This window comes from Toxorhynchites rutilus, chromosome 3, assembly GCF_029784135.1.
Source record: "Toxorhynchites rutilus septentrionalis strain SRP chromosome 3, ASM2978413v1, whole genome shotgun sequence".
Classification (NCBI taxonomy): domain Eukaryota; kingdom Metazoa; phylum Arthropoda; class Insecta; order Diptera; family Culicidae; genus Toxorhynchites; species Toxorhynchites rutilus.
In genome coordinates this window covers 202,451,423-202,470,889 of record NC_073746.1, presented here as the reverse complement: position 1 = coordinate 202,470,889, position 19,467 = coordinate 202,451,423, and the positions used below count along the sequence as shown (strand labels likewise).

The 19,467-nt window shown below is 39.5% G+C and overlaps 2 protein-coding genes across 5 annotated transcripts in view; one reads left to right on the top strand and one right to left on the bottom strand.

Moving 5' to 3' along the window:
* Positions 1-921: 921 nt before the first annotated feature.
* LOC129773838 (uncharacterized) lies at positions 922-3,587 on the bottom strand. Its single transcript, XM_055777495.1, has 2 exons — positions 3,441-3,587; positions 922-2,424 (listed from the first exon to the last, which is right to left on the bottom strand). The coding sequence occupies exons 1-2, from the start codon at positions 3,585-3,587 to the stop codon at positions 922-924; spliced, it is 1,650 nt and encodes a 549-aa protein (XP_055633470.1).
* A 10,936-nt stretch (positions 3,588-14,523) lies between these two features.
* Positions 14,524-19,467, top strand: part of LOC129774689 (clathrin heavy chain) — a 29,450-nt gene continuing 24,506 nt past the window's right edge. For all 4 annotated transcript variants that reach the window (XR_008742753.1, XM_055778549.1, XM_055778548.1 and 1 more), the window contains exons 1-3: positions 14,524-14,950; positions 15,947-16,154; positions 16,211-16,465. Coding sequence is in view for 3 of the 4 variants with exons in the window: in XM_055778549.1 (XP_055634524.1) it covers positions 14,909-14,950; positions 15,947-16,154; positions 16,211-16,465 (505 nt within the window). In the remaining variant the exon portion in view is untranslated. The remainder of the gene's footprint in view (positions 14,951-15,946; positions 16,155-16,210; positions 16,466-19,467) is intronic.

Sequence of the window (19,467 nt, the reverse complement as noted above, 5' to 3'; positions counted from 1 at the left end):
AAGGGGAAAGCTTTTGTTTTATATATATATTTTTTTACACGCTTTTTAAATATTTTCTCACTATCTTTTAGTTGATTTTTGATTTTTTTCTGAAGGCTTTGTACTTATTACATGTTCAACGCCGGGCATCTTTTCTTCTTCTTTTTCTTTTTGGCTTTAAAAGGGGTTAAACTTTTAAGTTTATTAGCCTCTAGGGGCATCTTTTAGCTATGCACATATCGTACAATTAAAATGATGGCTGTGATAGGGAATGCATAGGTGGTCATCAGCGTGCGTTTTGTACTACACGCTCACGGTATACGCTCACAGGATACAGACAAACAAAATACATTCATTACGCAAAAAAAAATACATTCATTACGATTTGATCGTTCGTTGGATTCGCATGCAGTTGCTTGTAACAAACACGAAGGCACCGAAGACTAGTGGAATAGTGGAAAAACCGCCAAAAAGTTCGGCACGGCGCAGAAGAATATCTCGGAAACCGACAAGAAGAAGGAGAAAGAATCATATGGTGCTGAAGCAGGTTCATAAGGTGCTGAAGCAGGTTCAATCCGACACCGGTTTCTCATCGAAGGCGATGAGCGTCATGAGCTTCGTTGTGAGGGATGCACGTGAGAGCTCGGAATGGGAAATAATTATTACACACCAATTAATTCACTGACTTCAAACACGTTTATTTTCAGTTCCAGCGATACACCTATCACACCTTGTCTCTAGCGAAGCTTCTTCTATTCTGTCCGTTTTTTCCTCACATCTACACTCTAGTCTATTATGTATTCTCTCCTCTCTCAACTTTCCTAAACTAGGGATGCGTCATCTGATGTGTAAGGGACAAGACATTAATTGTTTTTAGTCGAGGGGTAATACATATATCAAGACCCTACAACCCCCCCTTAATTTTATTTAAATTTCTTCATTTCAGTATGGGATATAATCCAATAGTTTTCTTGGTTCTGTTCGAACACGCTTTGAGCGTGATGGCATTTCATTCAACGACGCCGCATCTTCTGTAACTTGTTCATAATTTACTTCCTCCGTTTGCGTAGAGTTTCTATTCATATGTTCATCACTAGATTCATTCTGAATTGATTGATGATCGATCGCAGGTTCAATTCGTTTAAGATCAGCTGCATTTCGACGATATTCCTTCGCATCTATTGTTGAACGTATTGAGGTATCTGCACCTGCTCTCCGGATAACAACAAACTCCTCAGGCTTAAACCCGGCACTCAGTTTATTTTCTTTACGCATATTTCTCATTAAAACTCGATCTCCCACCTCAATGTCACTGAAACGTGCCCGACGTTTCAAATTGGCAGCTATTCTCCCCTTTTCTTTCTGGACTTTGTCGTAATCACGTACAGCTTCATCCATATGAGAGCTGAACTGAATGCGAGGCAGCTTGGAGCGTATTTTTCGACCAAACATTAACTCTGAAGGTGATCGGCCTGTTGTGGAATGCGGTGTGGCGTGATAGGATAATATATATTGGCATAGAACATATCTCCAACTCTGACCTAGTTCCTGTGCGATTCGCATTCGTTTCAAGAGGGAACGGTTCTGCCCTTCAACCTCCCCATTTTGTTGAGGCCAGTATGGAATAGTATTGATTAATCTAATTCCAAACTCATTGCAGAAGGTTCTGAATTCTTCACAGCTCCCACTGAACTGTGGTCCGTTGTCAGATCGAATGGTTACAGGTATACCAAAACGACTGAAGATTTTACTTAATTCTTCGATTGTGTGCTTTGCTGTGGTTTCTTGCATTTCACAGACCTCTATGTACCGGCTATAGTAATCAACAACGCCAAGTAAAGTTTCTCCGTTAGGAAGCGGTCCCAGAAAGTCTATGGCAATGTCTTCCCATGGACCGTTTGGCATCTCTTTTCTGACCATTGGCTGTGGAGGATCAGGAGTTGAAACTAGAAGATATCCTCGACACTTTTTCACATATGCTTCCACCGCAGTATCCATCTTGGGCCACCACACCACACCTCTTAGATGAGATTTCATGGTACGCATTCCCAAATGTCCTTCGTGAGCAATCCTGATTACTCTGTCACGCAACGAATTAGGTACAACGATTCTATCCGTGCGTAGTAGTATATCACCAAATCGACACAATTCCTGGGCAATTACACGGAAAGCTAGTGGCAATTGATCAATGCTTCCATTGTCAAGTCCTTTTAGTACTTCTTGTAGTTCCGGGTCTCCTTTTGTCGCCTCAACAACTTCCTCCCAGCGAAGTGCAGCGGATGTTGCAGCTGACGAAGCAACGTGTTTAATGAAAAGTTCCTCATTTGGATCAAATGGAACTGGTGCTAGCGTGCTCAAACGCGAGAGTACATCCGCCAAATTTCTCTCTCCCGAAATATGAATAGTCGAAATAGTCGAAAGCTTGCAGTCGGAGAACCCATCGCTCTATTCTGGAACAAGGACGTGATCTTACAGCGAATAAATAGACCAATGCTTTACAATCTGTAAGAATATCAAATTGTCGACCATATAAGTATACTTGAAAACGCTCGACGCTCCAAACTATCGCCAAAGCTTCTTTCTCCGTCTGACAATAGCGTTTTTCGGTGTCTGTAAGAGATTTTGAAGCACAAGTAACAACTCTACTGTTCTTTGCTACGTCAGTTTGAAACAATATTGCATCTAGCCCTGTAGGACTTGCATCGGCCATTACTGTCGTTCTATCCTGTTTATTGTAAAATCCCAAATGTAATTGCCATACTGTCGAAAGAAGTTTGATGTAGAGCAGACCATTCAAATTTGGTGTCTTTCTTGGTCAACATACGGAGCGGTTCATCCAGTGTAGCCAAGTTCGGAATAAATTTATTAAGATAATTCGCAAGACCTGAGAAGCTTCTGACTTCAGCTTCGTTTTCTGGTCGTCGAAATGATCTGATGGCTTCCACCTTGCTATCTGCTGGAACAATTCCATGGGAAGTTATTTTGTGACCCAAGAAAACTATTTCTGTGACCCCAAATACGCATTTATCCCAATTCAGTCCAACTCCACGTTTATCAAAACGCTTCAAGACTTCTCTCAATCTCTCATCGTGTTCCTCGCGTTTATTGCCTTCAACTATCACGTCATCAAGGTACCAATATGTTCCTTCACAACCTGCTAATATCTGGTCCATAACCTTTTGGAACATCTCGGAGGCGGTGACAAGGCCGAAGGGAAGCCGTTTGAACCGGAATAAACCTTTGTTTGTAATGAACACAGTCACGTCACGCGATTCCTCTGCGAGCTCAACCTGTAAAAACGCTTCCTAGATGTCCAGCTTACTCCAGTATTTTCCCGGACCTAACCTTGCAAAATATTCGTCCACGATTGGCATCGGGTGTCTCTCACGAAGAACAGCTTCATTAACACGGCGCAGATCCAGACAGATTCTAGGTTCCCTATTGTTTTTCCCAACAATTACCAGTGGTGATACCCACGATGCTGGTCCTTGCTTTACTTCAATGATATCCTTGTTCAGTAGTTGCTCCAGTTTTCGGTTTACTGGTTCTTCAAGCGGTATTGGAATTCTCCGAATGGGTTGGAATACTGGCTTCACCTTCGGATCCATATGAATCTGAACTTGTACATATTTATTTTTAGAAAATGGTTTCGTTTCGTTTGTAACTCGGTAAGCATCTAAGCCGATTTTGAGGATGCCAAGGTCTTTGGAAGTACTATCCCCAAGTAAAGATCGTTGTCCCCCTTTAACAACATAGAACTCTGCTTCAACCGACCTGTTTCCCACTGTGACGTCTGCTACAAATGTACCTATGATGGACAACGGTGCGTCGCTTGCATAACCTTTAAGAACTCGAGAGCTACCTTTTGTACATTTTCGTACAATAGCCTTTGCCTGTTTCATATTTTCTCATACTGAATCCGGAATTAAATTAGCATCTGATCCCGAATCAATAAGAAAATCCAAATTCACACTACCGACATTGCATTTTATAACATTGGTATCATTCCCTGAATAAAAAGTGTAATACGTCTTATCATTGTCATTTTGCATCGAGGGTCTATCCGCTGTTTTCTCTTTTTCGATTGCCCGAATTTGATTCATTCCTGGAGGTGGTTTCATTGAACTTCGTAAACGGCAACACGATTCAAAGTGGCCATTATTTTGACATTTACGGCACACGACGTTTCGTGCTGGGCACTTCCAGGCAGTAGAAATGTGGTCACGACGTCCACAATTGTAACACCGATAGATTTTTGGATAACTAGTTGTTGGATAGCGATATGTGGTAATTGAAACTGGTTTATTGAACTTTCTGAAATTGTGCGACGTCGCTTTTGGTCTGAAATTGTTCCCCCTTTCAGCTGCAGCAGTGATTGTGTACGTATGCTGTCCGACTGAATTTTCCATCGATTTCCCGTTTAGATCTTTTACTTGACTTTCTATGCTCTCCAATGTTACGCCAAGTGACTCTATCTCGGTGAGTGATCGATCCTGTTGGAGAATACGCCGACGCAATTCCATGGATGTACAACCTTCGATTATTGCATCTGTTAAAAATATTTCTGTCAGAACATCTCTGATTTCGTCAGAGTATTTCGTAAACCCACAATCTGAAGACTGTTGACGTAGTCGCAGCATAAAATCAGGAAATCGTTCACCATCCTTTTGCTTAATTTGCCTTAATTTGTACCGCTCGAGACAATCTTGGTGACATGGTTGAAAAAATCTATCAAGTGCATTTATTGCTACATCATACCATTGCTTTTCCACCGAAACCAGAGGAAAATTCTCGCGATCCGGAAGATTATTGAAAACACGTTGAAGTTGAGGGCCACCCAAATGTAGAAGCTTAGCTCGTTTCTTCTTTTGATCGTCGATATCATAGGCATCGAAGTAGCATTCCAAGGCGCCTTTCCAGATCCTCCATTCGTTATGCAAACGATGTTTTGACGTAGGACTACGTCTTTCATTTCTATACTAGGGTGTAAGTTCAAACTTTCGAAAACGAAAGCGTTACGCCGGAGAACGAGATTTTGAGCGTTAATAGCTCCTAAAAAACTGAACGAAATAGTATGATAAACACTTCATTCGAAAGATAAAATGTCTACGCGTTATTTGCTCGTTACTTTTGACGTAGGACTACGTCTAACCGGAAGATATAGGGGGTGAAATGGAAATCTAGGCACTGAACAAGTAGGAAAAAATGCAAGATTTGGAACGCTTATAACTCGAGTATTTCTCAATAGATCGCAAAGGTTTTTGCATCAATTGATAGGAAATATATCTACGCATCTATCATAACAAATAACATTTCATTTTTCTTGAGATAAATAATTGAATAATTGTGAAATATCAAGCATTATCCAAATGCACTATGTGCCCATTTTTGATTGGTCCATTTTGTGCTCCTCAAATCGTACCGACCAAAACGGGCAACCAGAGCAGCAGCGAAATAGAATGAATTACGATTGGAAAGGAAAAAGAAAAAATATGAACGAAACATTGGTCGCAGTCTCACACATGCGTAATTCTCGAGTCAGCTTAAAAATCCCCGTTCCGCTGCCGTAACGATCATTCTCATTCAAACCGTACACCACATCAGTTCGCATCACAACACATCAACAAACCAACCCAAGCAGCCATGTCTGGACATGGCAAAGGAGGAAAAGTGAAGGGAAAGGCAAAATCCCGCTCGAACCGTGTTGGTCTGGAGTTTCCCGCAAGGGTAGCTAGGCCGAGCCGACGTTATATAGTTTCGGCCACCGAAGTGATCGAGTTAGCTGGCAAAGCTGCTCGCGACGATAAGAAAACCCGCATTCGGAACAGAACACATTCGGTTCGGTGGACATCAAGACAACAGGCAGTTGCAGCGAGTGGCAAACGCAATCGCAAAACGGCAGCAGGTAGCAGAAGAAAAAGTTTGTTCTTTATACAAACTGCTTTGGTGGCAAATCCAGAACAAGGTGGCATCGAGGGCGTTCGAAATGGTTTTTTTCAAAACCACGAGTACTAAGTTTTCTAAATTGGAACCATTCCATAAAACAAGGCGCTTTTCAGGGCCATTAAACCTTCCAAAAAAGAGTTTAAGAAATACAGTTCAATGCTTTCTAAAACAAATGGTCGTGATGGACGTACATGGGGATCAAAGACAATGTAAAGATGTATTCCATGTACGGGGCTAGGTGGTGAGCCTTCATAAAAAAACGCAAAAACACAACGCCAAAGGTTCTTTTCAGAACCACCAACATGTTCATAAAGAGTAAACAGTAAACTAATCCATTTTTCAGGTAGATAGGTAGGTATTCACGTAGGAGAATAAAATAAAACAATATATTTAAAATATATATTTAACAAAAGCTGTCCCCTTTGTATAGTCCTACGTCACTCCGGTTATGTCCCCGACATTACCCACCCGTCTTTTTGATCCCAAAACTTGTTTCAATAGTTCAGGGCTATTGAAACAAGTTTTGGGATCAAAAAGACGGGTGGGTAATGTCGGGGCATAACCTTGCTTTCAAAACAGGCTATTGAAATCACACCAATCGGTATATAAGCGAGTGCCGCTCGGAAATCCACTCAGTTAAAATTGCGCAACGATTGAGGTACGATCGCTGGAATGGATGGATGTTTCCTTAACACAGACTTCAAAACCATGGAGCCAGGGGAAATCAGCATTGCAAAATAGATGTAAGCAGTGGATACTTTTGTACTCGCTTGCGTATCTGGAAAATTGAATGTTTCCCTAACACAGACTTCTAAACCATGGAGCCTGAGGGAAAGCAACATTGCAAAACAGATTAAAAGCTGCCTGTACTTTTATACTCGCTTGCGTTTTTGGAAATCGGAATGTTTCCCTAACACAGACTTCAAAACCATGGAGCCAGGGGAAATTGTCATAGCAAATTAGATGCAAGCAGCGGGTATTTTGTATTCGTATCCCTTAGCCTGGGGAAATCGGTATTGCAAAATAGATGTGAGCGGCGGGTACTTTCGTACTCGTTTGCGTTTCTGCAAATTGGAATGTTTCCCTTACACAGACTTTAAAATCATGAAGCATTGGAAAATCAGCATAGCAAAACAGATGTGAGCTGCGGGTACTTTTGTACTCGCATGAAATTGGCATAGCAAATTAGATTCAAGTAGCGGGTACTATTGTACTCAGATTGACTATGGATTTGATATCGTATGATACGATGTAGTGGATATTATATTACATATCGAAGAAATCACATTTATTAAAGCAACGTTATAAAATTATTTGTTTACGAATGCTGCAATCGATCGTCGTTATTGGGAAGTTGGAATTGTTGGGAAGGGGGTTTTATTTTCGCTATGTAATTCCGAGGAGGAATCCATTCCTTCTCAAGCGTTAATAATCCTGCTCCGGATCAACGATGATTCCAATTATCTATTTGTGCTGGGTTAATAATTCGTTAATAAACGTTAATAATTCTTTTCCGGCTGAACGAAGTGGTATGATAATCACTCTATTCGAAAGATGAAACGTCTATGATTTATATGCTTGTTACTTATTGATTGCTAAGTCAACGTTAGTCCTACGTCCACCTTGCGGTTATATCAAAGATATAACCCACTTCTAGTTTTTCGATATCATCACATCGAAACTGTTGCACCGGACGGCTATCATCCACCTGTTATAAGTACATTTGTATAAAATTGCATAATCAACTTTATTAATATAGTATCGTGTTCCACATAATAGTGAGTAACTCAGTTTTCAGCATTGTAATAAAATATCAGTAATCAACAATCACCTCCCACAACAACTGCTATGGGCACATAACTCATTTAAATTTTGTTTTACCAATACACTTATAGCAACCACTATAATACATTCTTATCTCTCCCGTGGTCGAACTTGACCACCTCCTGTAGCAACCCAGCCACCGTTATATAGTTTCGGCCACCGAAGTGATCGAGTTGGCTGGAAAAGCTGCTCGCGACGATAAGAAAACCCGCATTCAGAACAGAACATTTTCGGTTCGGTGTACACATCAAGACAACAACAGGCAGTTGTAGCGAGTGGCGAGTGGCAAACGCAATCGCAAAACTGCAGCAGGTAGCAGAAGAAAAAAGGTTGTTCTTTATACAAATATTTCAAAACCACGAGTACTAAGTTTTCTAAATTGGAACCATTCCATAAAACACGGCGCTTTTCAGGGCCATTAAACCTTTCAAAAAAGAGTTTACGAAAAACAGTTCAATGCTTTCTAAAACAATATCCAAAATAATAATAAAACACAAATTGATTTTTTCATAATTTGCTTTCCAGGATATGATGAGTATGAGAATTTGGCAGTTGTTCTGAGCTTATTGATGGTTGGGGACATTCCCGATTATTAAATTTTCACCAATTCTTAAATTGCTTCCAGATTGAAAGTACAGTAAATTACATTTAGTTCGACATTTAGCTAATTGGACGGACCTGTAATGCGACATATTTATTTGGACATTTTTTTCAGGGTCCAAATTATGACCCCACATTGAAAGTCGACACTGTACTACTGTCATCGCAAATGTTCAATTACAGGTTCAAATCGCCTCCAATGCGACACTGAGTGGTGCTTCGGCTGACTGGGAAGAAATTTTCCAACTGTGAAAGCTGTGGCGAGTGTCAAACGCAATCGCTAAACAGGATGGTTTAGCCGACCAAGATGGGGATATCGAGTGATAACAAAACAATAAACTCTTTAGATTAAAGATGATTTTGTGGCCCTGAAAAGGACCCCTTTTAGGGTTTGCTTCCGAATCAGCAGTCGGAAAACGCTCTTTACTTGGAACTGGTATTCTTCGTCACCACTTTGGTACCTTCGGAAACCGCATGCAAGTTCATCGGGCAGCAACAGACTGATTGCGATCTGAATTTCCCACGCCGTAATGGTTGATCGCTTATCGTAGTGGGTCAGACGCGAGGCTTCCGCTACGATACGCTCAAAGATGCATTGACGAATGTAGGGTCTTGATATATGTATTACCCCTCGACTAAAAACAATTAATGTCTTGTCCCTTACACATCAGATGACGCATCCCTAGTTTATTAAGGCGAGGCGGGTGTGTGCGGTTCCAATATCACTGTTGTACGGTTCCGCATACGCTGCGGTGGGTCGATGGAGATAATGCCTCGCAATGGTTTTGTGAGAGTATTGGTGTTTATGCGCTTTCGAAAGGTGTAAATAAAGCAAGGCACAAATAAATGTACTCTCAGGTGAGCCAACGTGTGAAAACCAATCTGCCATGACCATGTAGCTACGGATACTCGAATTCCATCCGAGTTGTCGAGAAATGTAATATTTCAGACGTTTGTGATCAACTTCTCTCTCCCTCTCGCTCAGGTAAACATCTCCTCTTCCGTTTTCCACCATTCTGTCTTTATATACCGCCCCTCTAATCCGCTTACTGAGCAAACAGTTGTACCTTGTACCATAGACTCTTCTTGCATCCGTTTATGAAATATAATAATAGCAGCTAGTGAAGCCGCCGAGAGCCGCTGAATGTGTTTTACATCGAGCTCCTGCTGCGACTTGTCATTGCGGAAACCGAGCGGGTGAGCCGTCTAGTGTATTTCCATGCTAAGGCACTTTCTATGGGGCATCTTCAATTGTGCGCATTCGTCGCGAAACCAAAACCACAAGCGGCATGGTAATGTGGAGAAAATGCTCCGAACTTTCTTTCTTTTTGTTTAGCGAAATATTTATATCACATTCATAATAATTGCAGTACTCGCGCCTCCTAGTCCCGTCCCAGCAAACATTGAATCGCATAACAAGCGTATATATAACATCATATGCCCTAAATTTTGGTTGGCATATAATGCGCCTAACTGGCATATGCATGCAAAAGTGGAGGCCATATACATACATGGCAAAAGCTTACCGAATTAGTTTGGATGAATATGCTACTTTGACCAACTATAATAGCGATTACCCAGCAAACATTAAATCGTATAATTTTGCACGTGCCAAGTCTTACAAGAAATCCAAATAAATCATAATCGCATATAATATCAATAAAAGTATGTATCGTGTATATTTGAAATCGCATGAAATGTAAAAACTTGATTTAATATACCATTATCAAATTAAGTCGAAATTCGGTATAATAAACATCAATTTTATTATGTACATTGTCGTAAAATATATTCAATCCCCATCATATGCGTATATTACGCTGATGCAGTTTGTGTGTCGTATAAGCGTATAATTTAAATCGATTTATTACTGTAGTAAATCGTGTTGCATGCTGAAGAAAATCATGAAACAGTAAATCATATTAGATCCTAATAAAGAACATATTACATCATATTGAAATGTCAATGAAATGCTGATGCACTCGAAAGTTTTCACCGCTGTTGAATTAAATTTCAGATAGCTGCGCGAGATAGCTGGTGGATGATAATCCAGACGACCGGAGTTCGAACCCACATCGGAGCAGTTTTCATCAAACATCAATCTGTGCCATTTTAAACATTCATATTCCACTCCCAACACAAGTCAATCAAACAATTATTATTTCTACAAACATAAATACTCATATATAAAAATGGCGATTCGTGAGGCTATAATAAACATTTCACGAAAATATTTTGCGCCATTTGTTTTTTTTTCTATGTCTGTAATAAATCGTATATGAGTATGGCAAAAGTCGTATTTGGTGCTTTGAAAATTCATGAATATATTCATATTAGATCGGAATTCGATGTGGTATATATCTAAGTTTGGCGTTCAATGGCGTAGTTCACTTCGTTTTATTGCATGTTTCTCTAGATGGGATATTTGCCGTTGTTACTTTCATCGAACATCAGCAATTCCGAGTGCTGATATTCAGAAGTCCATTTTTGTAATATGTTCAGACATTGCTGTTATGAAATGAAACTTGTCAATGTTAAAGCATTTCATTGACATTTCAATATGATGTAATATGTTCTTTATTAGGATCTAATATGATTTACTGTTTCATGATTTTCTTCAGCATGCAACACGATTTACTACAGTACTGAATCGATTTAAATTATACGCTTATACAACACACAAACTGCATCAGCGTAATATACGCATATGATGCGGATTAAATATATTTTATGACAATGTACATCATAAAACTGATTTTTATTATACCAAATAGCGACTTAATTTGATAATGATATATAAAATCGAGTTTTTACATTCAATGCGATTTCAAATATACACGATACATACTTTGATTGGTATTATATGCGATTATGACTTATTCTGATTTCTTGTAAGACTTAGTACGTGCAAAATTATACGATTTAATGTTTGCTGGGTTGTTATTAACAAAAAGAATTTATTTCACTTGTTTAGTCACCAAGAAAGTAAATGTCGTTCTGGAATTCTGTATGTGATGAGGTTTCGCTTGCCAGTAGCAAAACTTCCTTCACCAAGGTTGACAGCTGCGCTTCTCTCGGGCATGAGGAAGTAATGCAATTTTTTCGAGGCCAGTAATATTAACCGAAGCTTTTCTTTAGAATAGCTCATAATAATGTGTTTATATTCCTAGTTTCAAGTCACCAATGTATAGGCTGATTTAGACGATGCCAGTCAGCGCTCTAGTTGAAGTATCCAGTGAGTCGAGAACAGACACTCTGTTTAAGTTAGAGGCCAATTACTTGTTCGATACTGGTACAAGTAACATGAACAGAGTGTCTGTTCTCTGTTCACTTGATACTTCAACTTGAGCGCTGACTGGCATCGTCTGAATTAGCGTTATGGATCTGTATGCATGCTATGGCGAACGCTTGTTTGGCGCTTGGTTTACGTTGTACGAACGATGCCTAGAGGTGCGATTCCTTTGAGGCAATACTAAATAAAATGAAGCATGATATTTGAAACTTGCAAGTGTTGTCATTATTGTTGTTTCCATGCGGTGCCGAAGATATATTGATGTAGTTATAAGATGTGGAATAATGGTGCTGGTGCAACATGTATATAATTGACTGTAGCCGAGTCTATGTCAATTGCGATAAAGGCCACCGGAATAGCGTTCGAGGTAAATTTTCAATGGATTGACATGAAATAAATTGCGACATACGATCAGCTAGTATATTGTTTTGCGAGGGCAAGAATGAATCATCAATCAATTATCGTCAACTGATTCTACAATGCAAAATCCATTTCAGAGATTATTCTACCAAGCAGTTGTTTCTAAAATTTCACAGCATTATCGAATAATATCCGAAGGAATAAACAAGCGACTTATATAAAATAACAGTTCAGTTCTACGCCAACAATGCGGTCGTAGCTTGGACACAACCTCCTATAGTTTTTATGTCAAATTTTCATATGATAATTTTATGTGCTATCTGTTCCCAACGAAACCTTGCGGCAATGCTGTCGATTAAGAGGCAAACCAGCCCAGGAGGCTGGAAACCTCTCAAATAAAGAATTAAAAAAAAAATAATAATGTCTTCACAAAATCAAATGTCTTCACTGTAAGTCAAATGCCTTCAAACCTGGCATCTCTGACTGCAACGCTCTTGTCATCTTGAGTTCTTGATAAAAATTTTCTTTCCGAACAATATATAGGGCCATATCCTATTGTTGAGCGTGAATTGAAAAAACGACTTGTTCGCACGAAGTTCAGAATGAGAAACAATATTTTACTAAAATTAGACTAAAGTGACCAGATAGTCAGAGGTCTAACGCGGGACACAAAAAAACAAAACGTTATGTATACATATATGTAATGTGAACATAAACCATAGTCTAAACTGATCAGTATTATTTCTTTCTGAATATCGGCGCTCAGTTGTGATTTTTCGGTGGCTTAGATTTTGTTCACGCCCGAAAATCACTCGCTCAATCAGAGCATTTACGCCTGGCAAGCACGATTCAAATTCTACAGATTTCTTCAAATTACCGAATGGGATGCTCGAAAATTCCAATTCATTTTTCATCGATTTTAATGTTAACGTATGCATTCAAAAAAAATGGACTAATTTCGAATGGCGATGAAAGATAATTTATAGGAACAAATTTTCTTTAAATCTTACGTTTATTAAGTCTACAACAAAAATGATTCAAGGCTGTTGATTCACAGCAGCAGCCCTGTCAAGCCATCAAGTTTCAAGTTGGACATCCTGAGGCACTTTGTGTCCGCCAGATATAGTCGATCTGGTATTTACAATATCATCTCTTAGCCGCTCCTTAAGCCGGGAGATCGAAGCAAACGGTGGAGGAGAATCTGGCCAAATGGACATTTTAATGCGGAAGCGTCAGACGAGATCGGCCGTATCTGAGCAGCAGGCAATCACCCAGAAGGAGTAGCTTGAGGTGCTGGTGAAAAACTTCTCTCCGGCGAAAGAAGTGAAAAACTTCTTTTCGTACTCATAATGAAAAACGAGACGTAGCTGATGCGTAGTTGATGATAGAATTCAACGAATGGCAGGGGACCGGGTACTTTACGTAAATGTGAATGATATATACGATGACGTCGAATATATCATTCACATCAAATTCTCGAAGAAGGTTCTTCTCTGAAAGACGTGAAGGGAATGTCCAAGCAGCTCTTCTTTCGAGTCACACGGTTAGGATTTAATATGATTTACTGTTTCATGATTTTCAGCATGCAACACGATTTACTACAGTACTGAATCGATTTAAATTATACGCTTATACGACACACAAACTGTATCAGCGTAATATACGCATATGATGCGGATTAAATATATTTTACGACAATGTACATCATTAAATTGATGTTTATTATACCGCATTGCGACATAATTTGATAATGGTATATAAAATCGAATTTTTACATTTTATGCGATTTCAAATATACACGATACATACTTTGATTGATATTATATGCGATTATGATTTATTTGGATTTCTTGTAAGACTTGGCACGTGCAAAATTATACGATTTAATGTTTGCTGGGTAGCTCAAGGTATTAATCGTTGGATGCATTAAGTGCGCTACACATACCCCGTCCCGTCAGCGTGAAGTCAACGTAAAGGAATGAAATGTCAAATATTCTCCCATGGAAATCGTATGCTAGCATTCACATACACCATCATCGGCAACTTTGACGTCGGCAAAATAAGTCCAAGAGAATAGTTGACGGGACGGTGACGGTGACGCTATATGTGTAGCGCACTTTAGAAGCGCTCTTGAACAGTCTGCCAAATAAAAGTTTTTTTGAGGTTCATCCATTTAAGAAAATCAACATGATCAAATTGTGATATTGAAATCTATTGATATCGCGGGACATTTTTGTTTCTTTTACCAAATACGGGACGTTTCGCGGGACGGAATCTTACGCGGGACATTTTGTTGAAATGCGGGACTGTCCCGCGTAACGCGGGACGTCTGGTCAGTTTAAATTAGACTAAACTAGAATAAATACTCTAGTTTTCTCATAGTAGTAATTTTCAAAAATGATTAGGGGAATTAATACAATTTCGGTGCTTACACAGCCATAACACATGCATCTGCCTACCTTCGTTATAATTTTTGGTGAATTAGTGTAAATTAGAAACCATTTGACGTTGTCATCGTTGTGTTTCATGATAATCAGAAATTTGCTCATGTGGCAGTGCATCGGAGAAAATAGATCCATTTTTTATGATTACACTGGCATTCGGAATTCATAGTGAAGACAGATACGAAGCAGAATATATCGAACTATTACTGAACTCGAGAAATAGTGGTCGCAAATTGTGCATCGTTCGAGTTAATATTTGTCCGGTGGCGTGTGAATACAGTTTGTATAACAGATTATGTTAGAAGAGAGCGGCCATGTTTGAATTTTGAGCAGTAAAAAGACATTCGTCAGTCGTTGGGGAACATTTGTGAGAAGATTTACTGTTGTGCGGTGTAAATCTTTGAAAAACAGCTCGGAATAGTTTTACATTTGTGGTTCTCGGCTATTCATCTCGATTACAACCATGGCTCATCCACTTCCTATACGTTTTCAAGAGCATTTGCAGGTAAATTGAAATTTTCACTAGTCGAATAGGGCAACGATGGTGGCAATAGCAAAATAGGATCAATAACGCCCCTTTCCTTCGAGAATGGGCTACGCAATGAACATCAATTCCATAACATCTCGCCCCCAGGATTATGAACAAACCACAGGAGCATGAAGTGTGTGTTGAACTATGATTCATAATGCTTGTTAGTCAATCGTATTTTAAAAAATACTTGAGAGATCTATGTTACAGATACGCCTATCGGCTGTTTGGTAATCTAGTGTTGGTGCTACCCTTGTTTCCGAGAACCAATTCCAACTGTTGTAATAATAGTCTCCAATTCAATGGAGATGTGACTAATGCATGTTTGAAAACAGAATTGGAGCTGCAAAATCATTTTTTTTATGTATCTTCAGGAGATTGATTATACAAAAAGCCATTTTTGCATATGAATATGGAATGAAGCGCATAAAATAACGGGGTCATGCAACATACAACTCATGAATAAAATTTATGTCGAGACTATCAGATTTGTAATTTGATGTCCAATTAGAATACATCCACATATATCTCGACATCCAGGGTCTCGTTTAGGATTCATATTTTCATACGTTTTTTCGTAGAATTGATTACATAGTAAAAGAAATGATGTACAGTTCATAATAAACAAATTGAAAAAAAGAATTTATTCTATTTGTATCGTACGTGGTCGAAGGAGATCAAAATTAGCGTATATTTTCATGATCTAGTCCATAGAGATTATTCTCCCTTAGGTTGGAAGGATTGGGATGAGAGTCACGAGCTTCAGCCATTCGCATTCCTTTATATCTATCGATTTCGCGTTTAACAGTCAGTTCCAATTGAATGAATATCTTGGATTATCGTTTTTGAACGGTTCATAATCAGAAAGTCATTGTTCGTATTTTATTAGAAGTAAACGAGCGTTTTGAAGAAATTTGTTTACGAAACACCGAAGAAAAACATTTGACATTTACTTATTACATTTTGTTATAGCTCACGAATATCAACATCAATCCGAGCTCAATATCGTTCACGAATTTAACCATGGAATCGGATAAGTTTATATGCGTACGGGAAAAGGTCGGAGAGACGGCCCAGGTTGTAATTATCGATATGAACGATGCGCAAAATCCAATTCGTCGTCCGATCAGTGCTGATTCGGCGATTATGAATCCCGCCAGCAAAGTAATTGCGCTTAAAGGTAACATTCGGAATTAGATTTGTTTCACGCGTTACTCATAATAATCGTTATTTTAGCACAAAAGACTCTTCAAATATTCAACATTGAAATGAAATCTAAAATGAAGGCGCATGCAATGACGGAAGAGGTTGTTTTTTGGAAATGGATAACGCTGAACACGCTATCTTTGGTGACGGAGACATCGGTGTATCATTGGTCCATGGAAGGAGATTCGACTCCCGTGAAAATGTTTGAGCGTCATTCGTCGTTGAACGGATGTCAAATCATCAACTATAGAACTGATCCGAAGCAGGCTTGGCTTCTTTTAGTTGGTAAGTCGTTGTCAATCATCAAATTCATTTCTTTTCACGAATTTTCCTGCAAATATTCGACTTCTATTGTTATACCATATGTTATGGTTTGAGCTATTATTTCATCGTGAAATGGAAAACTACAGAGATCTTTGCTTGTAGCAATGATAAAAATTCGTGCTTCGATTTTTTTTGTATTTAAAATATGAGCCTTTTTTATATTCAAAATTGTATTACAAATTCAATATCCATCGTCATCATATGTCCTTTTGTGCAAGGAAATTTGACAGTGTCACATTCATCAACTCATGTCCAACATACTTTCACCACCGCCTACGGTTGAAATGCTCTAGATCTATTTCTTATGCTCATTGACACCATTCTACATTCGTCGTATTATCTACGGCAGGACCTAAATTGAATTCTAGATTACATATTCATTCACTAGCGTCGTATATTTACTGAGCGTTTGGTGTATGTAATTTAAAAAAAACAAATTTCCTAACGCATTTGAATGTTGTTTTCTCCGCAGAAAATCTTTAGCTGTGCATTACGCTTTTTTTTTTTATCCAAAATATATATTTTTTATTAAGGCTCATATGGCGTCAACCTGACGGGGCCGGGAGTTCAATATTTCGACAATGTTTGCCTTATAACTATGTTAGTAATATGTAACCGATTACTCGCGGTTGGCTCGAGGTTAGTATTATAAGTGTTTTCGTAATTGTGGTGTTGCTGTCTCCAATGCTCTGTACCTGTGCCCGACACGGGATACTTCCTATTGGGATGCAGCTGACCCTTAATCAGCAACGCCCCCCTAGTCTGTACCCCATATCTAGCGTGGTGCGTCTTTTCGACGCATTATGTATTGTCTGCTTATACTTGACAAGTAATGGATTTAGATTTCTCTCTGGGAGGATCTAGAACAGATCGGACTCATTTTTCTCTAACCATCTAACTACTTTGGTCAGCATTGAAGCCCAACAAAGAGTGGTAAAAAAATTGTAAAGTATTAAATCTGACAGACCAATGGCAATCGCGTTCGAATTGTCTTTGGCTTAATACAAGGTATTTCTGATCGCCTTAAGTGCGATTCACATACAACATCCACGTCACGTTCACGTCACGTTACGTCAATTATTCTTCCATGCAATTCTTATGGAAGCATTCACATACACCAGCAACGGCAAGTCGAAGTTTCTGTTACCGGTGTATGTGAATGATTTCATGAGAATTGCATGGGAGAATAATTGACACAACGTGACGTGACGGAACGTGAACGTGACGTGAATGTTGTATGGCGTCGTGCACAAATTACGTAACGCGATAAGGGGGGGGGGGAGGTGGGTCGAGGTTGCGTTACTTTCTGTGTATTAGAGATAGGAAATTGCGTTACGTAGGAGGGGGAGGGGGCCCGAAATCCGGATTTTTAGCGTTACGTAATTTGTGCACGACGCCTATGTGAATCGCACTTTATTGTACTATCTCAAGCGAGTTATCTGTTTTGTGAGATCAGGGGTGGAATGTTCGTCAAAGCGGAAAACAACTGCATCCGAATGGAACGAACAGTGACAGTAATGGTACGCATCGTCGCGTGTACGGGTATTATGAAAACATGGAGATTCTGTCCCAAATTGTGGCGAATGTTCAGGCTTCAACATTAAAAGTACCCGGTTACCATGCCAGTTGATATAAAAAGCTTTACCCTATTTTAGGCCAAGCGTTCGAAAAATCGAACAGCAACTTTGATAATTTTTCATGGCTTTTGTTGGAACGGGAGTAAATATCCTTTTAAGCAATCAAAGACCGTGCGTTCTTGGTGATAATAGTGCTAAAAGCTATAATATTTATTGTAGTTCAAGGATTATACTTATTTTATATCCACTTACATTAATACTATCCTCCCTTTTAGGTTATATCCACAAATCAATATGAATTAATATAAATATAAATATTCTGTAATTCATTATATAGATATGTTTCAATTTAAATTCAATAATTTAACTTGCGATATAATGACTCACTTGGAAAATCGTGATAAATGTACACTAATATTTTAGCCAATGTATAATTTTAATATTTTTGCGTACTCAGTTCACTACCTCGTGCTATAGAATGAGACTTTCTTTGTTTTCTCATATTGCGCTCCGTCATGCGTTGACAGATAAAACGCATCGTAATCGCGTTCCGCTACGACCAAGGGGCTTACAATTCTCGAACCGTAGTTAGTGTAAATCTCGGTTACATTTCCCCGACCCGTAAGACTGGTCAGAGACCTCAAGACCAGTTTTACTCTGCTTTAAATCCAATCGCGCCAGCTTAGCTACTGGTCGCCGTACTAGACCCGAGGCTGTCTGCACCATGGCTTGTCGAATTCGGCCGTCTTGGCCAGCGATGACCTCCAGTACCCGTCCTCGTGTCCAACCATTCCGGATGCCATCTTCGACCACGATCACCAGATCACCAATGCAAATGGGCTTCACGTCATCGAACCACTTGGATCGGCGCGTAAGAGTGGGAAGGTATTCCCGGACCCATCTACGCCAAAATTGGTCCAACATCACCCGTCCCAGATTCCAATTACTTCTACAGGCAGATTCAGACTCCGCCAATGCTTGTGGTCGTTGAACCACGCCGCTAGAGCTCAGGAGCAAAAAGTGATTAGGAGTTAGAGCTTCCTGCTGTTCTACCTCCAACGGAATGAATGTCAATGGTCGTGAATTCACCACGCATTCGGCCTCAACTACCAGCGTAATGAGTGTTTCTTCGTTCGGAGTTCTAGTAGTGTACATGGCAGCCAGTGCTATTTTCACTGATCTCACTAGTCTCTCCCACGATCCGCCCATGTGTGGAGTTCCGGGCGGATTGAATACCCACTTGGTATGAGCGTTACTGAAAACTTCTGCCAATTGGTCATCAATCTTCGACATCTCTCTGCGCAGCTCGTTGTTGGTCCCCACGAAATTGGTGCCTCTATCGCTATGGATTTCAATCGGTGCTCCACGACGGTTTATAAAACGCCT